General features: G+C 43.4%; 1 protein-coding gene across 1 annotated transcript; it reads right to left on the bottom strand.

Moving 5' to 3' along the window:
- Positions 1 to 1,327: 1,327 nt before the first annotated feature.
- tmem65 (transmembrane protein 65) lies at positions 1,328 to 25,968 on the bottom strand. The gene is made up of 7 exons (XM_084563031.1): positions 25,243 to 25,968; positions 8,645 to 8,689; positions 7,907 to 7,974; positions 7,736 to 7,790; positions 4,458 to 4,500; positions 3,933 to 4,038; positions 1,328 to 3,664 (listed from the first exon to the last, which is right to left on the bottom strand). The coding sequence occupies exons 1-7, from the start codon at positions 25,511 to 25,513 to the stop codon at positions 3,524 to 3,526; spliced, it is 729 nt and encodes a 242-aa protein (XP_084419157.1). The 5' UTR covers positions 25,514 to 25,968; the 3' UTR covers positions 1,328 to 3,523.
- Between the last annotated feature and the right edge of the window lie 281 nt (positions 25,969 to 26,249).

Genomic DNA, 26,249 nt, shown 5'->3' with positions numbered 1-26,249 from the left:
GCATTCGCCTTATTTTAAATAAATTAGTAGGTAAATTAAATATTTTAGGATTTTACCATCTGAAGTTACTTTGAAGACTCTTTATTTATTTATAAGCCAAAAAGAAATTAAGAAAATAGTCTGTACAGGTTGCTACTTTCTGTATTTATCTAGTGTCTATCTACAATCTGTTTGTGAGACACATAAAGTGAGTTTAGAATTCAGGTTATAACTGTTAAAGGGAAAAAAAACAATGTTTTCAATGTCTTCATTAAAGTAAAGTGAGAATATTAGTGGAAATCTAATTATTTTAGGTGGAAGCTGTAACGTTCTCAGAGAAAATAAGAGTCTTCTGGAGAATTTTAAAGATTTCTGTTTTAAAAACTGATGCTGAAAGGAACTATAATGTCCAGATTCAAGACTTTAAATGAATGAAACTTTAAAATTCAGAAACGTGCACGATTTATTCTAGTAATCGAAAACTTTTTCTACGGTGGTTAGCACTGATGCCTCACAGCCAGAAGGTTCTGGCCAATGACAGCTGGGAAAAGCTTTTAAAATGTTAAAATTTTCCACCATAATATGGAGAATGAACGGTTAGGGATGCATCGTCTAATAATAACAATAACCAAATACAGAGGCATCTCATTTGCGAGAAACAAACCTGAGAACTGCTTTCCGACGTATTTAAAACCGACTATTTTAAGATACAGTCACAGAACAGACTGGATATAAAAGATGGACTCAGTTTAAATGACCAGGGCCTCCTCTAGAGGGGACAGTGAGGTCCCACACAGAAAAACAGCCTTTGGACAAAATGCTCTTTCTGTAAAGACCAGTCAGATCTGGAACAGTCTTCCACATTACAGACCTTCAAAAGTAACCTAAAGCAGTGGTTCAGAGCAAACCAGTCTTGTAACCATTGACTTCTAACTTCTTAGTAATGTTCTGTCTTGTGCTCTTATTGTCGTCTATTGCCCTGTCCTGTGTCTTATCATGTTCTTGTGTTACTGACTGTGGATGAATATTAGCATTGTTATAATCCGGTATATTAGAATAGATGTTCATTAATGTGCACTGTCCCTATCAAATAAATACATAAATAGATATTCCCTCTTTAAATTAAATGAATCGTCCAAATATGGTCACTTCCGCCTCAAATAAATAAGTAAATAAATAAAAATCCAAGATGGCGGTTTAAACTAATAACTGTAGTCCACACACTACCACGTCACTCTGACCTTAGAGCTGCTCAGACCAGACTCTGGTTCTAGCTGCCTTGCTCCGGGGCACGTCGGCGGTGAATGAAAAGACACCGAGCTACAGCATCAACCTGTGGAGCCACAAGTAAACAAGTCCCAGATTTATTAGTTTTCAGGTAAATTGCACATAAAGTTGCAAAAATGCACAGGTTACAGGCTTTTAAAGTATTATTCATGCTCCAGACTGTCCACCAGGTGGCAGCAAAACATCCTCAAGTTTTGTTCAAACGCTTCAAAACAAAAAAAACATGAGAGACATGAGAGAACAGAGTCCGTTCAGAAAACCTTCATCCTCGTAGAAAAACAGACGTCATATAAACCTTTTTTGTTTTTTAGATGATAAAAAACGAACAGCATGCTTTTAATCTCTGCTCAACTTACAGACGGCAGATTGCTCGTCCTCATCCTCAACAAATAATGAGACAAAAAACAAAAGTTGCTTGTCTCCCTCGAGTCTTTTTACATCCATAAACATCCTCCGAAGCCAAACACTCATTAAAATAGTGTTCAAACATTTGTCTGTGAGCCGTCTGGCTAAACTCAGAGCTTCCGTTTTGTTTTTGTTCCTTCTGATCCGAGGACGTGTTGAGCTCCACATTCATCTAAAGTTAAACATTTCACCATCAGCTGGTTTTAAAAGCAGAAAATAAAAATAAAAGACTAATCTCTGACGCTTTGGCAACGATCAAACTCCTCAAGGAGCTGTGTCCAGAATCACACTCGGTAGATGTGCAACGATCTCTGGGCTGAAAAATGTGGAGAAAGGAGCACAGTTCATTCTTATTAACCTTTAATTTAATCTCACAGCCTTTCTCTCCTCATTCAGAGACACAAAACGATGACAATAAGCCAATCACTTATTTAGACATGACACACATGTCTCTAGTGGGCTCTAGTAGATGTCTTGGGTCCATCTATACCATGATCTGTACTGCAGAGCACCATTAATTAAAATCTCCTCAGTTTATCAAATGGATCGTGTGAGATTTGCTGCTTTAATTGGTTTTATTACTTATATCCTGAAGCATCTTGAGCCTTAATCTGCCTTAATCTAACTATAATAAGACGGAGAGTTAAGTCTGGACACGGCCTGACTCAAAAAGTGCTGGAGTGTGAGAAGAAGACAGAAAGAGTGGGATTAAGACGGAGAGAAATAAAGATGAAAAGCTGAAAACCAGGTCTGACTTGTGTCTGTGTCCTGAACGCAGCCTCCTTCCTATACGTCATAAATCCTTGTGGAGCTCAGAGTACCACGAAACAAAAATAAAAAGGTAAGAGCACACGCCTCCTCTCATCTGAGGACTCTCCAGCATGATAACAATAAAGAGATTATAGAGCTACATCGGTTCCTCTTCATGCAAACACACCTAAATGATTCCTCGAGGTAGCAGATGACACTTCCTGTTTTCTCTGACAGGGTTCAGAGGAAGTTATTAACCAGCGAGCGTTAGAGACGTGAATAAATAGTGTTGTGGAGTCTTTAAAGTGTCAGATGTAATTCGTGTTTCCAGTCGTTCAGGTTCTACCGGCTGAGTTTCTGCTGTCGGGACGGGAAACGAGCACCGGTTTCCATAGTGACGCCGCACGTTTGAGGTCCAGAATCCAGACCGGCGAGAGCTTCACATCCTAAAATCTGCTCAGGCAGCGTTCACATGAGGCAGTAACTCATCTACACTCCCTGTCCAGTTCATTAGGTACACCAGTGAAGTCATTCTGATCTAAATAATGTTCAGTTGATGCAGATTCACCTGGATGATCATTGTGGTGCTGTTAAACTGGATTGAATATTAGGAACACGTCTCAGTTCAGTAGTTCTATAAAATGAAAACACAGTTGAATCAGCATCTCTCTCAGTTATTAGAAACTAAAGCTGAACACTAGAACCTTCATGGAGACTAGATTTAGAGCAGGACTGTTGTCACTAGTGTACCTAATGAAGTGGCCAGTGAGGGCTGTTTAAAATGAGAACACATCACAGCGTGGGATCCTCTTTATGCTGACATCTGAGAGCTGAGGCTGTTGCCAGAATGTCAGCTTAAAGAATAAAGTCTGAGCTCCAAAGTGTTCCAGCTGTAATATTATTATTATTATTATTATTTTACACTTTGAGCTCTTTAGCTGCTTTTCTTTTTCTTCCTGCTGTGACCGATGTAGAACACCAAACCAGTGAACGCTGCCTGAGCAGGGTGACAGAGAAACATCCGACTGTAAACACTTTGTTTTCTCTATAAAGGTTGATCAGCAGCCTCCAGTTTGTTGTGACGGTGTTGTGTAGTAGCTTTTCAGGAGGAGTGTGAGGCTGCGTCGCTGCGGGGTTGTGCTTCTTTCCCTTTCTCTTTCTCTTTGTCGTCGTCGTCGTCGCTCAGGAAAAACAGCGGGAACATCCCCAGGATGCAGCCGATGGTCACGCCGATGGCTTTACCCTGCAGGAGGAGGACAAACACAGACATAATGACACGCTGCACGACATTTCTAAGAGACTTCAGGCCTGTAGACCTTCTAATGAAGCTCTTTGCTGATGGATTCTCTTTATTATATGTTCCCCTTCCTTCCTCCTCCAGCTTTTATCTTGGCAAAGGTTCTATACTTCCCATCCTACGTAGCAGAAGGCTGTGAAAATTGCTGCTGGAGAGATTAATTATAACAACAGTAAGAGGATTAAAAGAATGAAATGAAAGGTGAAAAGCTCACCATGTGACCGCTGAGCTTGGTCTGCCACATGTCCACCTGTTTGGGCGTCAGATCAGGAACCTGCATCCCCAGTTTGGAGGCCAGAGCCTCGACGTAACCTGCGAGACTGGACACGAACACGCACACAACTGACAACCATCGCTTCCAGTCGCCTTCTTAAAGGATGAGGCTTAATCTGCATGTTTGTTATTGTCACACACAAAGAGAAAACCATGTCTGTGTGCATCATAAACAAAGTATATAAGTCTTGAAAGTACATGTGAAAATATTCCATGACTTCATAGAGTTTCTAACTTCCCACTCCATATCTTTTTAAAATTAGATTTTAAAAGTTAACAGTGAAAAAGAACCAACTGTTAGAAATAAAACAACGTGTATGAATAAATGAGAACACAAGGTACGAGACGTACGAGACAAACAAACCTCTTTCATTCATTTATAAATGCAGCAAACAAACACTCGTCTTCAAACAGAGGGACTCAGAATAAACCTGAGTCCTCAGAGACCGTTTATACGGCTGCTTACCCGAGACCTGCCAGATCTGAAACCAGGTTCCCCAGAGCAGCAGCTGCAGAAACACAAAGAGGGAAACAACAGAGTGAATTCAGCAGCTCTCACACTATTAACAGCCTCATAGATGGTAAATGTGAGATCGTCCTGATCTCAGGGTCTCACAGGACGTTGGGATTTCACTGAGACTCAGTCTGAAATCCTGATAACAACCGGCTTTCAGGCCTTTCCATTTTTTCTGAGGGGTGGGGGGGTGGGAACAAAATCTGTGAAAAAGTAAAAGCAGCTCTCTGACGGTGTTGATCATTCGTCTGGAACGGTTTGAGTTTAGAAAACTGTCAATCAGCTTCAAACCAGCTGACTCAGCTCTCCAACAGACTGCATCTGCTTCTGCAACTTTCCCAAAACCAACAACTGTGGCAATCAAACCAGTTCATGCAGGAATGTACCAGATGTTTGGTGATGAGGAAGCAAGCTGAGCGTTTCTGAAGAAAGAAAACTTCACAACAAATCTGGTCTTGCTTCTTTTTTCTTTATGACACTTTTGCTTTGAACCAGTCTGGACCCCTGCTGCAAAGCCTGGTCACCAGACACTCACTGGGAAGTTTCCCTCCTATGTCTGGCTCCAGGTTGGGGGTCCTAGTCTCTTTCTTCCAGCCAGGGTACTGCAGATCCCGGTTGGGCAACTCATCAAGGTTTAAGTTGCTCTCAGCCTGGACTCTTCCCTGAGAAGGATTTGTTTTGTTAGACCCTATGAGGCAGAGCCCAGGATCACAGGGACCCACAAACTCCACCACAATGTTAAGGTGGTGCTTCATTGAGGGAAGGAGACCCCTGAGGACAACTAAGGAATCATCTGGAATACCATGTCCAGCCTGGATCTTTGGATAAGTTTCAGAGAACCATGGACTGGTGGTTAGAGAAGCCTCTTCGGGACTGTAAGGTCACATGGTTCGCATCCTACTTTGTCCATGGTTGAGGTGCACTGAGCAAGACTAGAACAGGAGACAGCTGACTGCTCCATGTTGGTATGAACAAATAATTGGGTTGAACGCAGAGGAAGAATCTCCCCCTGAGGGATCAAAAAAGCAAATGAGGAACACTCTGAGGAGCTCAGAGTGAAACCACAGATTTTTTACAAACTGAGCCGGTTTATCTGATGATACTATGATCCATCTCTTTTAGGAGCTCATGAGCGTCTCCAGTAAAAGCTGGAGGCGTTCCTCGACTCAGACCTGGATTAGTCTCTGAAAGACTTTCCTCCAACAGGGCTTCCATTTCGACATATGACGCAAACACTAAATGGTCCCCAAGGGTTTAACTCCAGGAAACACCGTCCACCACTTTGGTTCCTACAACCGAACTAACCACGCCGATAGTGGGCTCGGAGCACCAGACGAGCGGCCGTATCGTTGATGGTATTTTCTCTTCAAACAGAAGAAAAGCCAACTCCGTCCATACATTAGCAACATATTTATGTTCTGCTAGTTTCACCCGGACGCATCTCCGGATGGTAAAAGGGATTCATACCAAAAGGCTCCTGTCTGAGGAAGACTTTAGGAACGACAAGAAGAACGAATATACCTTAAAGCCTGTAGTACCGACTGGTCCACATCCACACCTGCACATCCAAACTATATTCAAACAACACATCAAAGCAGGAGCGTGTAGGATGAGTCAGTAGGAATGAAAGTTTTTATAGATCAAGGAGCACCCTTAGAAAACCACCAGCTCACCAGTCAGCTTCATGGTTTTACTGTCGGCCATGAATAATTAACGCTTGCATTCTCACTGGGGATGAGGATGGACGATGTGGTAGGAAATATATCTGGTCATTAACACTATAAAGGTTCTAAGTGTGTTGGTTTTGCCTTCAGTGGAAGTCTGGAGGGACCCAAAGCGACGAGGCTTGAAGCTGAATGCATGCAGCTTCCGGTCGGTTGGAGACAAAACTCCAGATGGACTACTCTAACTTGAGCTGAAGGTATAAAGTTGGACTCCGATACAACCTTGAATCATTCTGCCAGCACCCTGAAACCGACTGTATACGACGGTGAAGAGCCAGAAGTAGAAGCTTTAAAGATCCTCCTCAAATAAAATAAAAAATAAGAGGAATCAGTCAACGAGATGAGCGTCTCTGCTGGATGGACAATGATGAAACAAATACACGGCGGCGCCTGGATGATAAAAAAGGGCTATTGATCTAAAGCCCCGGTTCTGCCTCTGATTTGCACTTGGCTGAGGAAATTGGAGCCAAGTATCCATGGAAACAGAATAATCTACTAGTGAAGAGAGAGAGAGAGAGGGAGGGGTTCTGGTTTTCACAGAGTAACAAAGATCTAAACGCAGACCCAGAAGAGAGGCCGTGATGACAGGCGGCACCGCTGCAATAACGAGATCCTGTTATAGTTGGAGTAATAAAAATGACAGCGGTGCTACTGTGAAGCCTAGAGCCTCAATGGAAGCAATAACAGCTGTAAGGACTGGATGTGGTCATAAAGCAGGTTAATTGACCTGGTTCTACACCTCATCACTCCATTTAGTCTCTGGTGAGAGGAATTCACTGCTGCACTGAGCTCTTATAGGTTTAATGAAATCCTTGCTTCGGAAAAAGACTTTTTCTGGTGAAGCATTTATTAAAAGTCTCACACAGTGTGAAGAGATGCTTTAACACTTATGTTCAAATATATATATTGCAGTCAAAACAGCTAAAACCAGCAGACCTTCACACTGGAATCAGAGGATATGAACTCTGAAATCCTGACAGAGCTTGACAGGTTTCAGAGAGACTCTGAAGTAGCCTGGAAGGATGAAGGATCATCAAATCTTTGCTCCGGCAGAACCAATTTAATCATCTGAGCAGAGCTTTATGTTGTGACGGACAGAAGAGCAGTCATACACAACATCCTAGCGCCGTGGAGTTGAATTTGTTTACAGCTAAACATCTCTGATTGGTTGGAGGACTGTCCTTTTGTTCCTCTGAGTGATACCTGACTCAGACCTGACTTTGGGATTTCAAGAATATATAGATATGTACATATATCCACTATGCTGATAGCATCCGTGGAGCATTTTCTTCTCAAATAGAAGAAGAGCTAGCTCGGTCCATACCCTAGCAATATTTGTTCTGCTTGTTTCATTAGGAAAGATGTGAGGTGGGAAATATACAAGAGGGCTACCAACCAGAGCCTGGAGCTTCCACTAGACCAACAGTCAGCTACAAAGAGTTGAATAACCGGATAATTAATAAATAAAAACAAATCATGTAGGTTTAGTTTCTGTAGGTTTCTTACCAGCCATGGTGGAGATGCCCAGAGTGACTCCGATGGACAGCTCGATCTGAGTTCCCTGGAGAGCAGAAGGACAAACGTTCATCACGACTCAGACGTATCACAAGAGCACGAAGAGTTCACGAGAAAAGATTTATTCTTCCAACAAAACGAGATTCAAATAAATCCACCTACTGCTGCGATCATGATGGCATTATCCAGAAAACCAAATCCAACGAAGGGGAGGGCATTATGGAACAACACTGCAAAACAAACAGGAAGTTTAAAAAGATGTAATCAATAATCTGACATTTAGATTTAAAGTCTGGTGAGTCTAGCTCGTCGATGGAACAAACTCCAGCTCCAACACCTCCAACAGCTAATTAACATTATTATTTACTGAACATATAATCTACACTCCCTGTCCAGTTCATTAGGTACACCAGTGAAGTCATTCTAATCTAAATAATGTTGAGCTGATGTAGAAGCAGCGTCAGAAAGGAGGTGATTCACCTGGAGGATCATTGTGGTCAAAATATTAGGAACACGTGTCAGTTCAACACAATACAACTCAATAGTCTCCACAATGAAAACACAGTAGAATCATTAGCTCTTGATGCATTTATCATTGTAGACGTTTGATCATTAATCAGTGCATGCAGACTTTCACTCTGATGTTTCCTTCATGACCTCTGGAGAGCGGGTAGAAACTGTTCTGATGATGATGTGCAGTCCGATAATTAATCACCATGTTCATGTGTTAGTGACCAAAGAGCTTTAATTCTGTAAAATTAACACAAAAGAGCTTCTTTCTAAAGTCACATATCGCCTACTGCTCATGAGGTAAACTTTTAGGACACTGATGATTAAATGTCAGATTGTAATTTTCTTCTAAAATAAAGAGGTTTGTGTGCGTTAGGCAGAATCTCTCACCGTATCTGATCTGGGCTGCAGTCGGCGGCGACGGCTCCACTGTCTCTGCAAAAAGAATTTAAAAAATAAATAAATAAAACATCAAAACACATGAAAAGTCTGCTCATTAACTGCTGAGGTAGAGGAAGTAGAGACTCCTCACAGTTTCTTCTGACAGAGCCTGACATGCAAAAAATTATTTAGTTCAAATTCAGCTGAAAAGCATCACCTGCCTCCTCCACAGTAAGTTTTTGTCTGCCGCCACAGTACCAGCCATCTGTTAGAAAACAGCTTCAACAGATGTAATGAACTGAACTAAACTGAACTGCTAACAGAGAGTTCAAGGTTCAGAGCCAATAAGAAAAAAAACACAAAGATTAAGAGCAATACTTGTAGAAACATTAACCTCCTGGACCTCCTGGCGCCTTTGACTGAATTTTACAGCTGTGGAAAGTTAGGACAGACGCATCCTGATAAGACTTATATTCTCTCTTTAACCAGATACTTCTATGTTGACTAAATCTTTAATTTAAAGTTATTAAGGAATAATTAGAATAAGAAGCTTTAACAGAGCAACTGTAGTAAAACATGTATTCCTTGTAGAGAGGTATAGTTTTGTTATGATGAACTGGCGTTGGGAAAACCCAGCCATCCGGTGGAGTCTGTGTTCTACCGGGACCCACTGGCTCATCGATTGCTGGATGGTTCTGAGGTTCTGTTCTAAAGTTCAGCCAGGATTGATTTGGGTTTTTTTTCTTGCCAGACAACCTTGAGGTTGTCAAGTTGAGCTCCTGCAGCAGGATGAGGCTGTGTCTTAATATTACACATCCATAGTTCTTATTGTAAATGACGCTGTCATTAAGACGTAAATGAAAATGTCAACGACATATGGATCTGTGACTGGTGACGCCAAGTCAGGATGATCTGTTTTCAGTTCAGATAGAACAAAATTCAATTAATTCATACATTAAAGGGGCTGTAAAGAACTAGTGTATGAAGAGACAAGGTGTGACAGGTTGATGTTTCCTTCAGACCCAAAACAGAGCTACAGGAAAATAAATAATCTTTGGATTTACATTCATCATGAAGACACAAACGACAGGTCACGACGCTCCATGACTGCTGGATGTAGAGATAAGGTAGCCTGGAAGTCAATTAGTTTCCACTTCTCTATCTTTATTAGTGGTTTAGAAATATGCAAATCTATTAACTCGTTAATAAAAAAGACACCAGCTGCTCAAGTCAAACTGCAGACTGCCGAGCTAATTAATTAATTAAGAGTGAGAGCTGGCATCTGTCTGAGGCTCAGTAATTTCACATCCTGCTTCAGGCCCTGGTCTGATTTTAACTGGTCTGATTTTAACTGGTGAGAGTCAGAACACACGGCTGACTCAAGAGAAGAGACCAGAAACCAATCACAGGCTGAAGACTAATGTGCTGAGACGGTCACTTTCTGGATTTGTCTCACGCAAGCGTTTAGAAACTTTCCTGCGCAAAGGCGAGGCCAGAGTGAAGAAACCAACCAGGCAGCAGACACATCTAGCTCACGTCTCTGAGTGACCGGTCGCTGTGGAAAGGTCAGGCTCTATTTAAGGATCGCGGCCTGGAAAATCTCCTGCTCGTTGTTGACCGACACCTGGTTTAACTTTAGCATCAGATAAACCTGTTGGTAGTAATACCCCTAAAACCTCTGAATGAGGAATACTAGCAGTACATTTGTTATTTGGGAAAGCTGCATGAAAAGAGACATTTGAGGACGTCCCCCTGAGAATAAATCTTGTTTCTTGTTCAGGGACCTGATTAGTGAAAAGATGTTTTGAAGAGCTCCCTCCATCAGCCAGGGATGGGTAGCACTACTGACTTTGCTTTTGTCCCGCTCTTCTCTGTCGTCATAACTTTTTAAATCCAATCAGCTTTCAGACCTGACGGTGCTCTCAGAGTTGGAGCTTCTGTCATGATCTGGATCTACGTCACATGTCGACTACTCTTCAGAACAGACGAGCAAAACCAGGTTTCTAATGAGAAGATGCAGGAATATATTTAATGAATCCATATCGGATCTTTCAACTGGAGATCAATTTGTATTTTTTAACCCAGACCTAGAACCCTTTAACTTATCAGTGTTAACCAAACAACATGTCTGAAGTGTCTCAGACATTATTATTAGGGAAAAAGTTTCCTTTGTTTAGCCGAGGGAACCAGACGTTGGAGCCTAGCAGAGATCTGAGTCTGAGGATGTGATAGAGAGCTCAATAAGCTGAAGCAGCCGAAAACAGATTCTGCTCCACTCAGCGATTGCTATCGCTTAGCAACAACATCCATCCAGGAAGTGACAGAGGCCTTAGAGGAAGGCTGTAAAGAAAAAATAATAAACTTTTACTCATGATTTAAAACAACACAAACTATTTCTGCTCCAACAGCACTGGTGAATAATTTAGTCAATCATTTTATTTTACGTGGCAAGAAGAGAATTCAACATTAAATAAAACATTCTGTCTTGTTTAAGTTACATCTGATAACACTTTGCTTTTCAACTTCCTGATTCAGCAGATATTTTACACAAATGTCCAGAGTGCTGGCAAAGAAAACGCAACTGAACGCATGTTTTTATCAACATATTAGAAGCCTGGTGCCAGCTCCACCCAAACAAAACCACAAGCGGTCCATCGTTTTAAAATAAACTAATAAAAACACTGATGAATAAAATATAAATGACTCATGTGTGGGCAAAAAACAAACCCAGAGAAGAAGTGAAGACAGAAATAAAGTAAAACTTGGAGGACACGCCGCCTGGAATCTTAATTTAATTTGGGGTCTACTATGGAATAACGATGGAGGATATAATTAGGAGATAAACAAAGAGCAAACAGATGGAAATGTTCCATTAGTTCAGATGAATGTCCACAGAAAATGCTCTGGACGCCGGTTGAATTGAAATGAGCAGATCTGAGAGCGCTGGCTTCTTCAGCTCATGAGCTGGTTATACATACGACCTCAGTCTGAACACGATCAGAGGAACTACTGAATGCGAACGTTTCATCAGGTTAGTTGTTATTTACTGAGCTTCAGGTCATTAGCACTTCATACGGCGAGCAGCCTTCGTTCTACAGACGTAGTAAAGTTTCATTTCATTGACTTTGATCTCGATGAAACAGATTCACAGTGAGGGCATCGTTAATTTGTCTCTGGCTCAACGAGAACGTTAAAATGAAAAGTCTAATTATAAAACTGATCCATAAAGACATTACACACAGCTGGACACATCCAGAGAGAAGAGATAAGTCTTTATGGTCAATGTGGAAGGATACACAACCAGATTAAGAGCGCTGCGTCTGAATGAAACAACAATGATGATGATGAACTCCAGCCTCAGTGAACGCTGACTCTTAGTCGTGTTGTTCTTTCAACATATCCAGGGACAACCTATGTCCACCCGTCCTGATGACTGCAGTGTGAATACAAACAGAGTGAGAGATGTTCTGAAATAACGTAGAATATAGTCGTATCACTGCACAGTCTGCAGACGAGGAGTCAGAGGAGGAGCATCAGCTGTTATGAAAGCAAACATTAAGTTTTTATCAGGGTATGGAGGTCAGGTTCTGTGGGACAGCAGCTATTTGAAGGTTAAACCCTGTGAGACTGAATGTTATGAAGAGATTATTGTTCTGTTAGAGGCCGGGGAACGAAACGGCCTCAACAAAGAAAGAAAGAAAGAAACGTCTGAGTGTTTGTGTTTACTCTTAATTAGACTCAACAGATGCTGGAAAATCTGGAAGCTGTCACACTGCTGAGGACAACACACACCTCATATACACTACACACCTGCTACACCCCTGATACATGCTACACAACTTATAAATACACAGCTGAGAGGAGGTTATGCTGCATGTATTGGTTCTATTTTCAGCAGCGGATTAACACGTCTTTGGTTTCTGTATAGCGATTAATAAAACACAGCCCATATAGTATCTGTTAAACATCAGATGTGATGTTTTATTATCCAGTGGTCATGAATCCCTCACTACATCACTAATGTTCTGTCTGTTTCTGGAACCAGATCTGTCCTCCTGGCGTCTTCATGTGTGAACAGCTGCTGATGCTTTAATTGAACAGGAGTCAGGGAATGACAGAAGGTGGTTTGTCCCAGGACACGGGCCGTCATGTCACGCTCTGCCCCCGTCACAAACACAAACAGGAAGTGATATTACCACCAACCACCAGCCTGGCAGCTCCTCCACCGTCACTCCTTGTTTCTTTGGATTTAAAATAACCCACCTTCATGTGGAGTTAAAATAATTTGTCTCCGCTCTGAAGACACTCTGCCGTCTTCTAATTAGTTTACGGTGAGCTCACTGTGAGGAATATTGACACTGAAATATGACTGGTTGCCGTTGCAACTGCTGATTGAATTGATCCACAGACGAGAGCCACAGGAGGTGAAGCAGAGCTGACTGGTCCAGTGATATCATGTGAGCCATTTTCAGCATCCTCCCTTTAGAAATCTGTCTGAGGCAACATTAACTGATGTGTGGCAGCATTTTGGATTTAAAAAGTAGGACGACAGACACAAGCAAAGCCGAGTGCAAGATGTGCCAGCTAGAGGTAAAATATTGGGGAGTTCCTACACTTCTCTTAAACCCATCCATCCATCTGTTTATTCCAGGTCGGTGGTACAGGAATCTGGTGAGGATGCATCCTGGGCCAGTCCCTTTGGAGGGTTTACTGGGTACGGCCAGCTGGGAAGAAACACCGGGTAGACCCAGAACTCCCCGGAGGGATTATGTATCTCGCCTGGCCCGGGAACGCCAAGGGATCCCCCAGAAAGAACTGGAATGCGTTGCTGAGGAGAAGGACGTCTGGAATTGCCAATGCAACCTAATCTCTGAAACCGTTTGTTTCATAGCTGAAACCTCTCTAAATAAATCTAATCAGGACCTTGTCGATTCAGGAGATTGCCCTGGTCTTGGTCCTGTTGGCCGCTGATGTTTGCCAAGTTCAGGCCAGTTCATCCCAAATGTGACGGACAGGGTGGAGCAGTCAAGTTCTTCACAGTTTCTACTTTAGTCTATTTTACAAATCATTCTAAAAGAAGCTGAAAATGCCGTTAAAGCAAAGCACAGGGACGGCCGAGTCGTTGTTAGTCAAGGTTTATCTGGGTTTAAATCAATTTTCATCAAACTGATGAAAAATGTTTGAAAAGGCTCTGAACTGTGAATAGTTGGAGGACTGAGGTACAAACTGCTGCTTTGTAGTTTCTGAGCGGTTCAGATCTGAGCAGGAACGCTGACTCTGCAGTCTCATTCATCCATATTTTTGCATCTTACAGCCTCTTTAAGTAAAAGGACGATGTGTCTGATTGCAGACAGACGCCAGGTAGGACACAACAGATAGCGTAGCTTGGCTGAGCAACAGGAAGACAATGGCTGCTGCAAACCAGAAACCACAGAGAGAGAGAGAAAACCAGCCGATTCTATTCAGCTTTCTGTTTCCTTCACTTCAGACACAATGCAGACACCTCGGGCAGAGTTTAGCTCCGTTGTGGACTTCCTGTCTGACGGCCGTCAACAAAGTGAAATGACATTTAGCTCGGAGGAAAAAGAGGCTAAAAGGGCAGCATAGCAGAGCCCAACACACAGACTAAGACGCTGACGCTTTGTCTCAGGGTGATTGATCAACCGACCGCATGTGATGACTTTACATTTAATGACGCTAGCTTCTGGTTTAATGGTTTGTCGATGCAACGAGTGCTGACATGAGCTCAGACACTCTGCTGCAGATAATATTCAGCCTCATCTAAAAGCTCTAATGCACACATCCAAACATAAATCTAAATAAAACTGAAACAAGGGCACAAAGGTTCAGCGCGTGCAGATCTTTGGGTCTGCAGCAGACTGGATCTCTGCACAGCTTTCGTGTCCCTTCTTTCTGTATTCATTCACCCCGCTGTTCTTCTCCTTCTTTGACTGTTCATGTAACTGTCAGCTTTGGGAGGCGGAGAGCATTCGTCTCAATCTCCCTGCGTGAGGCAGCACTTTCTGCTCGGTTGAAAGCGACATCATGCTGCTGACAGGCTGCCAGGAGAGGCTGAAGAAAACACCTCATTTATGTGCCATTCAAACACCAACACCCATTCCAACTCAAACTTCCCGGTCGCCGCTGAGCGCCTCAGACCTTCCCCCGAGAGATTGTTCATCTGTCTCAAGTTTGAAAAAGGAAATAACTGCTTCCCTCCAGAGCTCCTCAACCTGACTCCCTGATGCTCCGGCACCGAGTGGATGACTCACTAGGATGAGATGTAACGGAGGATAAAGGCCTCATGTCTCATTACCTCCAGACACAGTGAGGTCTCCATCATCAGAGGGTTATTACCTGAACTAAACCATAAAAACACTCTAGACAGAGAATGTTACATCCGTTGACTGAATAGGAATCATTTAAGATCTTTAACTCAATGACAATAACTCTGGACTTGTAGGGTTTCTTGGAGATGTTACCATCAGACTTGGATGAGACGTCTTCAAGAAACTCTATAAGCTCTTGTTTCTACTTATTGTTTGGATATCTGTCCAGTAGACAGTGTTACATATTCATCATCAAGCTAAACAACAGTCTGCTCTGCAAAACCACACATTGAGACAGACTTGAACCAAATCGAGTTCCAAGATAAATTACTTGATCTTCAGAGGTTAGGTGACCTCAGTGCTTCACTGTCAACACGACAAGTAGTTAACAGTAGCATGAGGCTCCTGAAACTGGATTAGAGAAGAAGATCCATCGACTTTCTGGCTTCAAAGCAACGAGACAGTTTATTATTTAGACGTATAACAAAGGATTAATCAACTATCAGATGAAAGATGCCAAAACTCTGCAGAGCTGAAAGTCAGGAGTGAGATGACAGTTAGGGACATCTTTAAAATATAATATGTGAAACAGCCACACCTAAATAAAAACCAAACTACTCCCATGTTTGCTGCAGCACAGGGAAGCAGCTTGATGATTTCATGTGTCTATTACAGTCACTGGTGGGAAAACAAAACGTAAACCAGAGTTTAAACTCTATAAAAAAATAAAGGATACGCTCAACAGCTCCGTACTGACCCCTGGGACTGTGATGCTTCAATTTACTGACACACTTTTATATCTGAAGGAGTAAATTCATTAAAGTGAGTGTTAGGTAGGAAGTTTTAAGAGAGCAATATTTTTACGAGTTTAAAACTAAATGTGACACATTACTGTGCCGTTCCTAGTTACGGCCAACGAGGGACCTTCATTCAGAGAGCTCATACATATTCATGAGAGTAAAGAGTTTCATTAATGAGGCTGAACAAGAAAAGGAAGTAGGGATGTCCCGATCAAGTGTTAAAGCCTCCCGATCTGCTGCTATCTTTTAGTATTGAGTAGCAGCCGATCCGAGTACCGGTGTAATCTTAAACAAACTAAACGTCTTCCTCGGGAGGCGGGTAGCTTGTACCGTGGCTCCTGACTTCATGTTCTAGAGTAAAGTTCTACCACACAGCAGACGTGTTTTGTCACAGGATTTCCTCTTCTGGTATTTTTGGCCTACCGCTATTAAAACAGAAGAGGAAGGAGCCATTTTGAAGCAACAGGAACGTGGTTTTGGTTTATGGCAGAGCTCAAACAAATAACTACAAAAGCCTGACACCGATCCGATCCGGTTAAAAATGCCTGAACTGGCCCCCGATACCAATCTGGGCATCCCTAACGCAATGAAAAGCCTGAGCTGTGGTGTAGCCCAGTTTTATCAGAATATAAGTCTGGTAACAGGATATGGATTTCATTATAGGGTATGTTTCAACTGATATGGAAGGATAAAAAAAGACTCTGCACGTAAATGGACAGTCCTACAACCAACCAGAGCCGCAATGTGTGTTCACACCACCAAAGGAATGTGATTAAATACATCCCAGACCACCTTTAATTATGGTCTGAGATCGGACCGGTCAAATGCATCCTCGGTTTGTTTAGATCCGTATTTTAAACTGGCCACTTGTGATGGAATCATTCAAACAACCAGGTCTGAACAGGACTTCTTAAAATACAATTTACTGAAACAAAACCGTATTTTTATAACCGTGGGTTCTATTAATATGAAGATAAAGCCACGATTATTTAGCCTCACACAACAAATCTGCACCGATTCCCAAAACTAAATTAACACTGAAATGTTAAACTGCCATATTCTCATGTGAAATAACACCGTTAGAATCTCATAATAGTTTTGGCACGCTGCATTTTCTAATGGGTTTCTCTTTGTTTGAAAAGAACGAAGCACCATCTGCTCATTGTTTAGACACTTGGGCCAGTAATGAGCAACTGCTCCTTCAAAATGTGTTTGGGATCTGATTCCAGGTTGGAGAGACACCAACGTTACTTTAGATACGAAGCTCAGACGAGTCAAAGCTTTCTCTCTTCCTAGTATTTTTTATTAGCGAAGAATAATGTTGATTTTATTATTAATAGTTTCAGCTTCTACCGTGATTTGTGGCAGTTACAAAGACTTGAGGTTAAATCAGCTTTAACAAACTGATGTTAACTGAGTAAAGAAAAGCTAGTGTCTCATCCACGTCTGCAAGTCGGACAACGTGACGGTGAACAGACATGTAGTAGCTGCCTGCATCTTGTCAGTGTCACGTAATATTTGAAGACTTTGCTGCTCAGCTGATATTTAGGTTGTAGCTACAATCACCAGTAAAGTTTCCATCTGCCAAAAAGAAATCCCTTTTCAGCTTTCCTACATGTTCCAGCCACTTCTTATTTAATGCTGTACACCAACACCTCTGGTTCTCTCTTCTTAAAAGGTCACATAAATAAACTTTGCAGCTTTGGATAAAATATTTAAGGCTAAGCCCAGATTTGGATTCTATAAAATGCTATGACCCCAAGGCTCCACACAACACATCCCCAGAAAGCCTCGGCTTAAACTCAATATCCCAAACAACAACAACAACAACAACAGCAGCAGCAGCAATAAGAGTCTTTTTCTGAAAGAAGCACAGTTCAGCGACGCTCTCTGCTGATGTCCAACCAGCGCCCAAACACAGAGCTGTCCTCACACGTCCTCCAGCAAACACCTGCCAGTGTGGGCTGGTGGGTTTAAGAACAAGTTCCCTTCTACAAAGCAACGTTTTCTATTTCAGATCCCAACAGGGACGTTTGGGTCTGGTGATTACAGATGATCACGGCAAATGTTTTAGGTCAATGATTGTCAGCGCTGTCGGCGTGTTTTCACCTTGGTTTACCGGCACAAACAATGACTCATAACATCTTGAAGTGTTGCTCCTAACTTCAACACAAAGAGAGGTTTGGAAGTTTTTCATTGCTAGAAAGAAATTAGAGGTGACTGCTGCTGGTAATACTCAAGGTTATATCAGTATTTTAAGGGAGTACAATAATGATCAGCTAATAAAAAGGTATTGTCTCGATCGTGAAGGTGTTCTGATGGTTAGAGACGCCATCACGCCATTAACAATACAGCAAACCCAGAAACATAAGGTATTACAACTTGGACATCTCTACGCTGCTTAGCCGCTGAATAAAACAGTTACGAAGCATTATTGAACTTGGAATATCTCCTACAACCCACCGATCAGAGACCAGGTTACTGGACAGAGCATTAACTGTCGAGCTGAATCAATTATATGACAAACACAAAGCTGGGTTCAGGGCTTTATCTTTGGGTTTCCAGGTAAAAAACATCACATGCCCAAATATGAAGCTCCTGCGCATCACAAGGGGCTAACAGAGGTGGTTTGATGACTCAAGGCCCGTCCCCCTCAGGACGGTTTACGGGGTATGGTTGGGAATGACCAGCTGGGAGGAGATTGACCCAGGACAGACCCAGACTTTGCTGGCCATATCTATACTGTCCTGGGAATGCCATGGGATACCTCAAGAGGAACTGGGATGTGTTGCTAGGGAAAGGAATGTCTGGAATTCCTTGCTTGGATGGTAAAACCCTTCACAGTCACCATGAGGTCTAGGTGTGGTCTTGAACCGCCAACCTTTTGGTCTGTTGCCACTCTGACCCGACCTCTGATAAGTGGATAAAAATGAAAGCGAGGACGGATGGGGAGATATGTCTCTTAGTCCACTAGTTATGGACTCATGGTTCCATTTAGGAGGATTCCCATCGGCAGGATAATCTGTGAATCCAGCCCCTTAATCTGTCTCAAACTACACTTAGTCAATAATTACATGGGGATCCAGTTAATATCGACGGCAAGCACACATTTAAAACACCATTACCTTCATTACAGCACCGTACTGCAGCTGTTGGCTCATATGTCAAAGCAGCACATGAGCAACAGCTGAATTCATGGAGGGTTTTAATTGGACTCGGTGGGACATCCTGTCCAGCGGGGACTATGAATAACAATCCCACATCTTCAGCGTCACAGACTGACGGTTTATTTAAATGTTTTAATTTCCTTTTGGCCGTGTCTGAGGAATCACTTTAAATTCAGTCGTTCTGGTGGATCAGTGATTCTCTGCTTTTCAATCTGCATTTCAAACGAGTCTCATCAAACGCCTCATTTCACATTTGACAAAAGTTCCTCAATACTGTGCTTCATCTTCACATTCATCAAGAAGCCTACTAGACATATAACCTCAGAGAGTTATGTGATTATTACTCACCACTACTAGGGATGTCCCGATCAAGTTCTTTGTCCTCGATCTGAACCCAATCATTTAACATCGGGAATCAGCCGATCTGAGTCTTGATCTGATTCTGTTTCCTGCCCTGATGATTCATAAAGGCTTTTCCTTCCATACTTCCATCACCCTTGATCAGGTGTGCGCTGTGCAACTGTATAAAGTACGATAAACTTCAAAATCAATCCAGTGTAGGCCGTTGAGAATAACCAGCCTCCAATCCACTCCTTAAGGATTTTATTTTCATTTTACTACAGTAAAGCCTTCTTCATTGTGCAAAATAAAGAACAGCAAAGAAACTAAAACTAGATCATCTCTTTTCAGATATGACACTTAGGTCTGGATGGTTTTAACAAAATAAATAACCAACGAACAAACATAAATCTCTTGCCGTATCTTAGCTTGAACATTTACCGTTACACAAATTCTAAATCACGCTAAATCATACTTAGACCTGCGTTATAAAACAGTTTTAAGTCGTAGCCCTGCAAAGAGCACCGCTAAATGGTTAGCAGCTTAGCTTGTAGCAAATGCCCAACACCTGATTATTCAGATTTCATTAACAACTTAACTTTTGTGTTGACCTTAATAAATACAAGATGAAAAATGGATCTCATTACATCTGCAACGCTTCAGCTCCTTGTAACACATGGCCTTTTCTGAGGGAGGAGGAGGAGGAGGAGGAGGAGGAGGAGGAGGAGGAGGAGGAGGAGAATGAATGCCAGTCAGATGCGTAGAGTCTATGCTCTAATTAGCGAGGCGTCCTCAGACAGCATCGATAGCTGAATGCGTTACATGACTCCCGGAAGCTGCAGCATCATTAGTGAGAACGTTGGAACAGCGACGTGACATTTCAGACAAACTGCTGCAGAGTAAACAATCTGCTTCTGCTCAGAACGCAGCTGCAGACTGAGTCGATGTACTGAGTCGGTTATTAACGTGTGCTGGGTCTGATCGATGAGGTCAGGGGTCAGGGGTCAGGGTGTCTTCTGACCTATAATCTGAGCAGTGGGATGGATTAACAGGAATACAACGTTAAACCAGCGGCGTTGTCTACAAATTAGACATCACATCCGGACGTGATGGTATTTTCTAGACGTGTGAGATGCATTAATGAGCCCACAGCTGAGCTCGGTGTCAGGAAGCGTCCCAGGCCCGGGTGGTGAACGCCTCCGATTCCCTCGCGGTTCCTCCACGACCTTTTAGCTCATTAGCAGCAACAGTAACGAGGGGGTGAGCTGCAGACAGTTTTGCTTATTAGCCAAACTCGCTCCTCTGCTGTGCTTTCTAATTAATACGGTGGGCAGCGCTGCAGAGACTGTTACCCAACAGGCTGAGGCATGACACACATTTACTGACTTTACTTTTGACGACACTAGAACACACAGAGGGTTTTTGGAAGAAATGTCATTTCATATACTTCGCAAATATCTCTAGGACAATTTTCAGGACTAATTAGGCTTCTCTAAAAGTGCCAACTGAAAAGTCGACCAAAGAAGTTGCACTTGAATGCACCACATAGACTACAGCTAATGAACAGCTGGTACATACTTTCTACACCTGAGAGGAGACAACTTTTTATACCATCAGGTGGCAGAAGTCTGGATTCATCATTCAAACTGGGAAACAGGAAGAGCTGCTATTAGCTGGAAGGCTAAGAAGCTAGGAGCTGCTATTAGCTAGGAAGCTAGGAGCTGCTATTAGCTAGGAAGGCTAAGAAGCTAGGAGCTGCTATTAGCTAGGAAGCTAGTATGAGCTAATGGCTGATGAGTTGGTTGACACTTGTTGGTCGTGGAGATATTTGTGGATCTGAATGTTCAGACGAGATGAGGATGGTGAACAGTCGTCCGTGTTTCTTTTAAACAACTCGTTTCTGACCTTTAAAACTTTCTGGGGCTCTAAAAGTCTGGACCCCGCTGGATAATTGTTTGACATTTCTCTCCACAGGTCAGGTCCACCACTGAGGAGGAGAGATGGAGATTATAATACGCTACGCTACAGAAGATCATAATCATCTGCTGGTTGATTTTAAAATAATTAATCAGCTCTGAAGCCTGGAGGCCAGCCCTAAACCTTGACCCACCTAAAACGGTTTTGGTTGCAGCAACCATGGAAGACACATTGCTCTCGAAAACCAATTACACAACCGTCTGTGAAGCAATGCTGGCAGGTCTTAATGCATTTAAAACAGGAAGCAGTTTTAAGCTTCATCACTAGTCAGTGATAAAGATGTTGGTGTATAATCTGAACTGGTTCACGCCACTAATGAGCAGCGCGTTGCACAACGAAGCAACGAGGAGCGGCTCTGAAGGCTACAGCTAAACGTTTAAACTTCATATCAGACTTTAAAGACGCTGAGACGCTGCTGAGACGAGGAGGACAGGGATCACCTGGTGAGGACAGGGATCACCTGGTGAGGACAGGGATCACCTGGTGAGGACAGTGACCACCTGGTGAGGACAGTGACCACCTGGTGAGGACGGTGATCACCTGGTGAGGACAGGGATCACCTGGTGAGGACAGTGACCACCTGGTGAGGACAGTGACCACCTGGTGAGGACAGGGATCACCTGGTGAGGACAGTGACCACCTGGTGAGGACAGTGACCACCTGGTGAGGACGGTGATCACCTGGTGAGGACAGGGACCACCTGGTGAGGACAGCGATCACCTGGTGAGGATGGGGATCACCTGGTGAGGACGGTGACCACCTGGTGAGGACGGTGATCACCTGGTGAGGACAGGGATCACCAGGTGAGGACAGTGACCACCAGGTGAGGACAGTGACCACCTGGTGAGGACAGTGACCACCAGGTGAGGATGGGGACCACCAGGTGAGGACAGGGATCACCAGGTGAGGACAGTCCTGCTGCTGCTTTGTGAAGAACAACAAGACAAACACATAATCAGTAGAGCTTGTCAGACGCTGGAGGACGTTACTCAGATCTCTCTCCTCCTGACGCAGCAGCTGATTTTACTATTTCAGTGCTGAGATGAGTCACTGTGGTCTTGGTGTGGTTCACAAGGAGACATTTTTATTTTCTTTTAAACAAACAGAAAATACCTTCTGATGACTCAAAGGAGGAACTCGCACCAGCTCACGCCCACAAAACTATTTCAGTCTCCAACTGAACACATGCTGAAAGTTTTCAGCTTCTTAGAAGACGGTTTGATTAGTGTGTTCATGAAACGCTCAAGATCAAGAAAAGCTTTTAGGAAACTACGGGGGAGGAAGTTTAGGACTCAGTATTAAAAGATATATGTAGAAATATTTGTCCATGTGTCCACACTGAGCACATACAATAAACTTTAAGATCAATCCAGTGTAGGCCCATATGTTTGACAACCAGCCTCTAAGCCACTCCTTAAAGACTTTACTTTCATTTCACTACAGTAAATCCTTCTTCATTGTGTAAAACAACACTTAGATCTGGATGGTGTTAACAAAATAAACAGCTTAGCTTGAACAGTTACCCTGATACACAAACGCTAAAATCACCTGCGTTATAAACACCTCCAGGTCTGTAGATTTATTATGTTGTACGTCCATGTGTCCACACCGAGCGCACAACGTGAGACTGTCTCCACCACCAGCTGATTGTTTTAGTCTGGAAACAGCAGAAGCCTCACGAATGAGAGAAAGCACCAGACGACACAATGAAACACTGACTATTAACAACGTGTTCCTGTACCAAAATAAATACTAACCACCACCAGCACCACCACCACCAGCAGCACCACCACCACCACCAGCACCACCAGCAGCAGCAGCACCACCACCACCACCACCACCACCACCACCACCACCAGCAGCACCACCACCACCACCAGCACCACCAGCAGCAGCAGCACCACCACCACCACCACCACCACCACCACCAGCAGCACCACCACCACCACCAGCAGCAGCAGCAGCAGCAGCACCACCACCACCAGCACCACCACCACCAGCAGCAGCAGCAGCAGCAGCAGCAGCAGCACCACCAGCAGCACCACCACCACCAGCACCACCACCACCAGCACCACCACCAGCAGCAGCAGCAGCAGCAGCAGCACCACCACCACCAGCACCACCACCACCAGCACCACCACCAGCAGCAGCAGCAGCAGCAGCAGCACCACCACCACCAGCAGCACCACCAGCAGCACCACCAGCAGCAGCAGCAGCAGCAGCAGCAGCAGCAGCAGCAGCCTGCTCTGAGGATATGCAGCACAGTGGCTCTGATTATTTACCTTTAAGTAAATGACTGGATCTGAAGTCTTAGGATTACAGTCTTTACATATCACACACTATATGATTTCATCAGCCAGACTGGAAGGGACCCAACTAGATCCCATCAGACTGGGTCTACACACCCACCAGTCTTTATCCTTGCTACGACATGGACAGGTATTAGTGTAGAACCTGCTTATTTCCAGGTCTAACTCTTCAGTATGTGACCCAGTGTGCAACAACCTTAAGCTGGACTCAGACTACTGGAGTTTAGCGACGGTTTATAAGAATCAGTGAAGAAATCCAGTCCAGACTGAACTGGGCCATACCCGTTAACGTCAGACCTGTTTGACGGTGTTGCCAGGCAACGGTAAACATTCTAAACATTTAAAACCATTAAAAATATAGTTGGTTTGTTTTTTTCTCACTAGAAAGTAATCTGAAGTTTACAGCACATTCTTCTTCTTCTTCTTCTTCTATTTTTTGGTTTGGCAGTCAGCAAACCTGCCTACAGGAGCGTTACCGCCACCTACTGGACTGGAGGATGAACCAGTGAGTTTACAACAAGCTGTCAGCCTGGAACCCAGACGCTCTCCATTGGGATCTGCCAGACAAATCAAATCATTTGGACAACTTCAGCAGACTCTCCCATACAATGCTAATACTAAGGCGGCCTGACCATGTCTAATTTACTCCGCTATGGTCTCATAATGAATCTATTTGAGTTGTTCATTAATAAAAATTGACGTTACCGCCACATTTTAAAACCCGACGTTTGTGCTCTTGATTTAGACCATAGAGGTTCAACATGATTCAAAGAGAGCTGATCAAAACCCGGGGGAAACGACTCCAGACGTAACGTGAACTAGCTTAGCTTCATAAGAGCTAGCTAGCACAGTCAGACTGAAAGTCAGCTGTTTACTATAGATTTACATTTGCCCATAGATTACCAGGTCTCACCAGCATCATGTTTAGTCTTCCTGTAGATGAACTGCACAGGCTGCTGTTATTTGTTGCTGAATTCAACATTCATGCTATTACGGTCATTTTAAAACGGACTGATACAAAACACATGATCTTATTTTATGTGCAGACATTTCATATATTATATAAATAGTATTTAGTAGTTGGGATAGCGTCATCAGGGCTTTTATTAAGACACCGTTGTTTCTACTGTTCTCCGTTTTGTTTCCCCCTGAGATCACGGGACGCGGGGCATTAAGTTCTCCTTGTTATCCAGCAGGATAATCTGAGTGATATTCTTCAGTGACTGTTGTTCTTTATTTTAAAAACTGGTCTGAACTCAGATTCATCATGTGTATGAGGCGATGGTTTGTTGTTGTAGTTCCCCCATCTGTCACCTGAGGTCAATGAAGAGGGACTTTTATATAAATATCACCTGGACCCATCAATTAGTCAACTAATCATTAATAACACCTGGGTTTAAATCCATTGTAAAGGTGTGGTCAGTCACGTGACACTGAGGACCAACAGTCTGACTCCACCCAATCATCACAGGTGTAAACAGAGGAAGCGCCAACCAATCAAATCACCTGCTCAGGTAACAAGACTGGAATGAATGAGCGTGAATGAGCGCGGAGACTCTACCTCAGGTAATGTTTGGTTCCTCAGGTGAATCATTATTAGAAGCATGTCAGAGGGGGAGACAGCGGTGGCCTGATAACCTTTGACCCCTTTAAGGAGCCGCGACCTTTGACCCGTATCTTTCTCACCTTGCGCGATGGCGATGGACTCGAAGCTCTGCAGCTCCCTGAGCAGACAGGTCCTCTCGTTGTGCTGGAGGCGGTAGATAAACTCCTTGGCCCTCTTGGGGGAGTTGAGCGGCTCCCTGGGCTCGTTCCTCCCGTGTGTGCCCATCCAGCAGCCCGGTGCGCGGCGTCCCGTCGCCGGCAGCAGCCTCGGCGCCGTCACCGCCCGCTTCAGTCCCGACGGGAACTTCTGAGCAGCGGCTCTCAGAGCTCCGCGAACGCAAACGTGAAGCATTGTCCCCAAAATAAAATAAGAAATAAACAACTAGCCCGGCCTATAAAATATATATAAAAACAAAGTAAAGCTGCTTTTCTTGCCTCCTGTCGCCGCCGACTCCGCGCTCCGAGCCTCGGGTAGAAGTTGACAGTTGGTCGGTCTACTAGCTAGAAACCACCGCGGCGGGAAAGAAACCGACGACTTTTAATTTCTCTAACACTCTGATTTAACGTCAAGCAGCGGGACATGTCCTCTCTAGGTGCCGTCCGCCGCCCACACCGTCTCATGATCTCTAAAGACTCCGGAGTTTGGCACATGAAGTTCACGCTAACGCGAACAAGAACTACAGCGGCGGCGGCGACAAGGCAGCCGCAACGGACAGGCGCACATCCGGCGAGACGCTTTCAAAATAAAACGCGGCACTTCCGGGCTGTCTTTCAAACTAAAATCACTAAGAAAGTTTTCAATACTACCCCAATTAAAGGCAATTAGATGGACATACACTCACTTACAACCCCACTATTATTCTGTTTCTGTTTTATTTCTATTTTATTTCTATTATATAGAAACTAATAGAAACATTTAATAGCAGGGTTAATTAGTAAATCCCTTTATATAAAGGCAGCAACTCATTGTTTTTATCCCTGATTATCATTTTTAACAAATAGTTTGTAAAATTCAGAAAACAGAATGATGAAATGAGAAAATTATAAGATTTAAGAGACTGAAACCATTAAAATGTGTGTATATGGCG

This window comes from Chelon labrosus (assembly GCF_963514085.1).
Source record: "Chelon labrosus genome assembly, chromosome: 16".
In the NCBI taxonomy this organism is placed as follows: domain Eukaryota; kingdom Metazoa; phylum Chordata; class Actinopteri; order Mugiliformes; family Mugilidae; genus Chelon; species Chelon labrosus.
This window is presented reverse-complemented; position numbering and strand designations above follow the sequence as displayed.

Coding starts and splice junctions, on each gene's coding strand:
- tmem65 (XM_084563031.1), bottom strand. CDS start 25,513: ATGCTTCACGTTTGCGTTCGCGGAGCTCTGAGAGCCGCTGCTCAGAAG. Junction 8,690..25,242: donor GTCCATCGCCATCGCGCAAG/GTGAGAAAGATA, acceptor TTCTTTTTGCAG/AGACAGTGGAGCCGTCGCCG. Junction 7,975..8,644: donor TGCAGCCCAGATCAGATACG/GTGAGAGATTCT, acceptor TTTGTTTTGCAG/TGTTGTTCCATAATGCCCTC.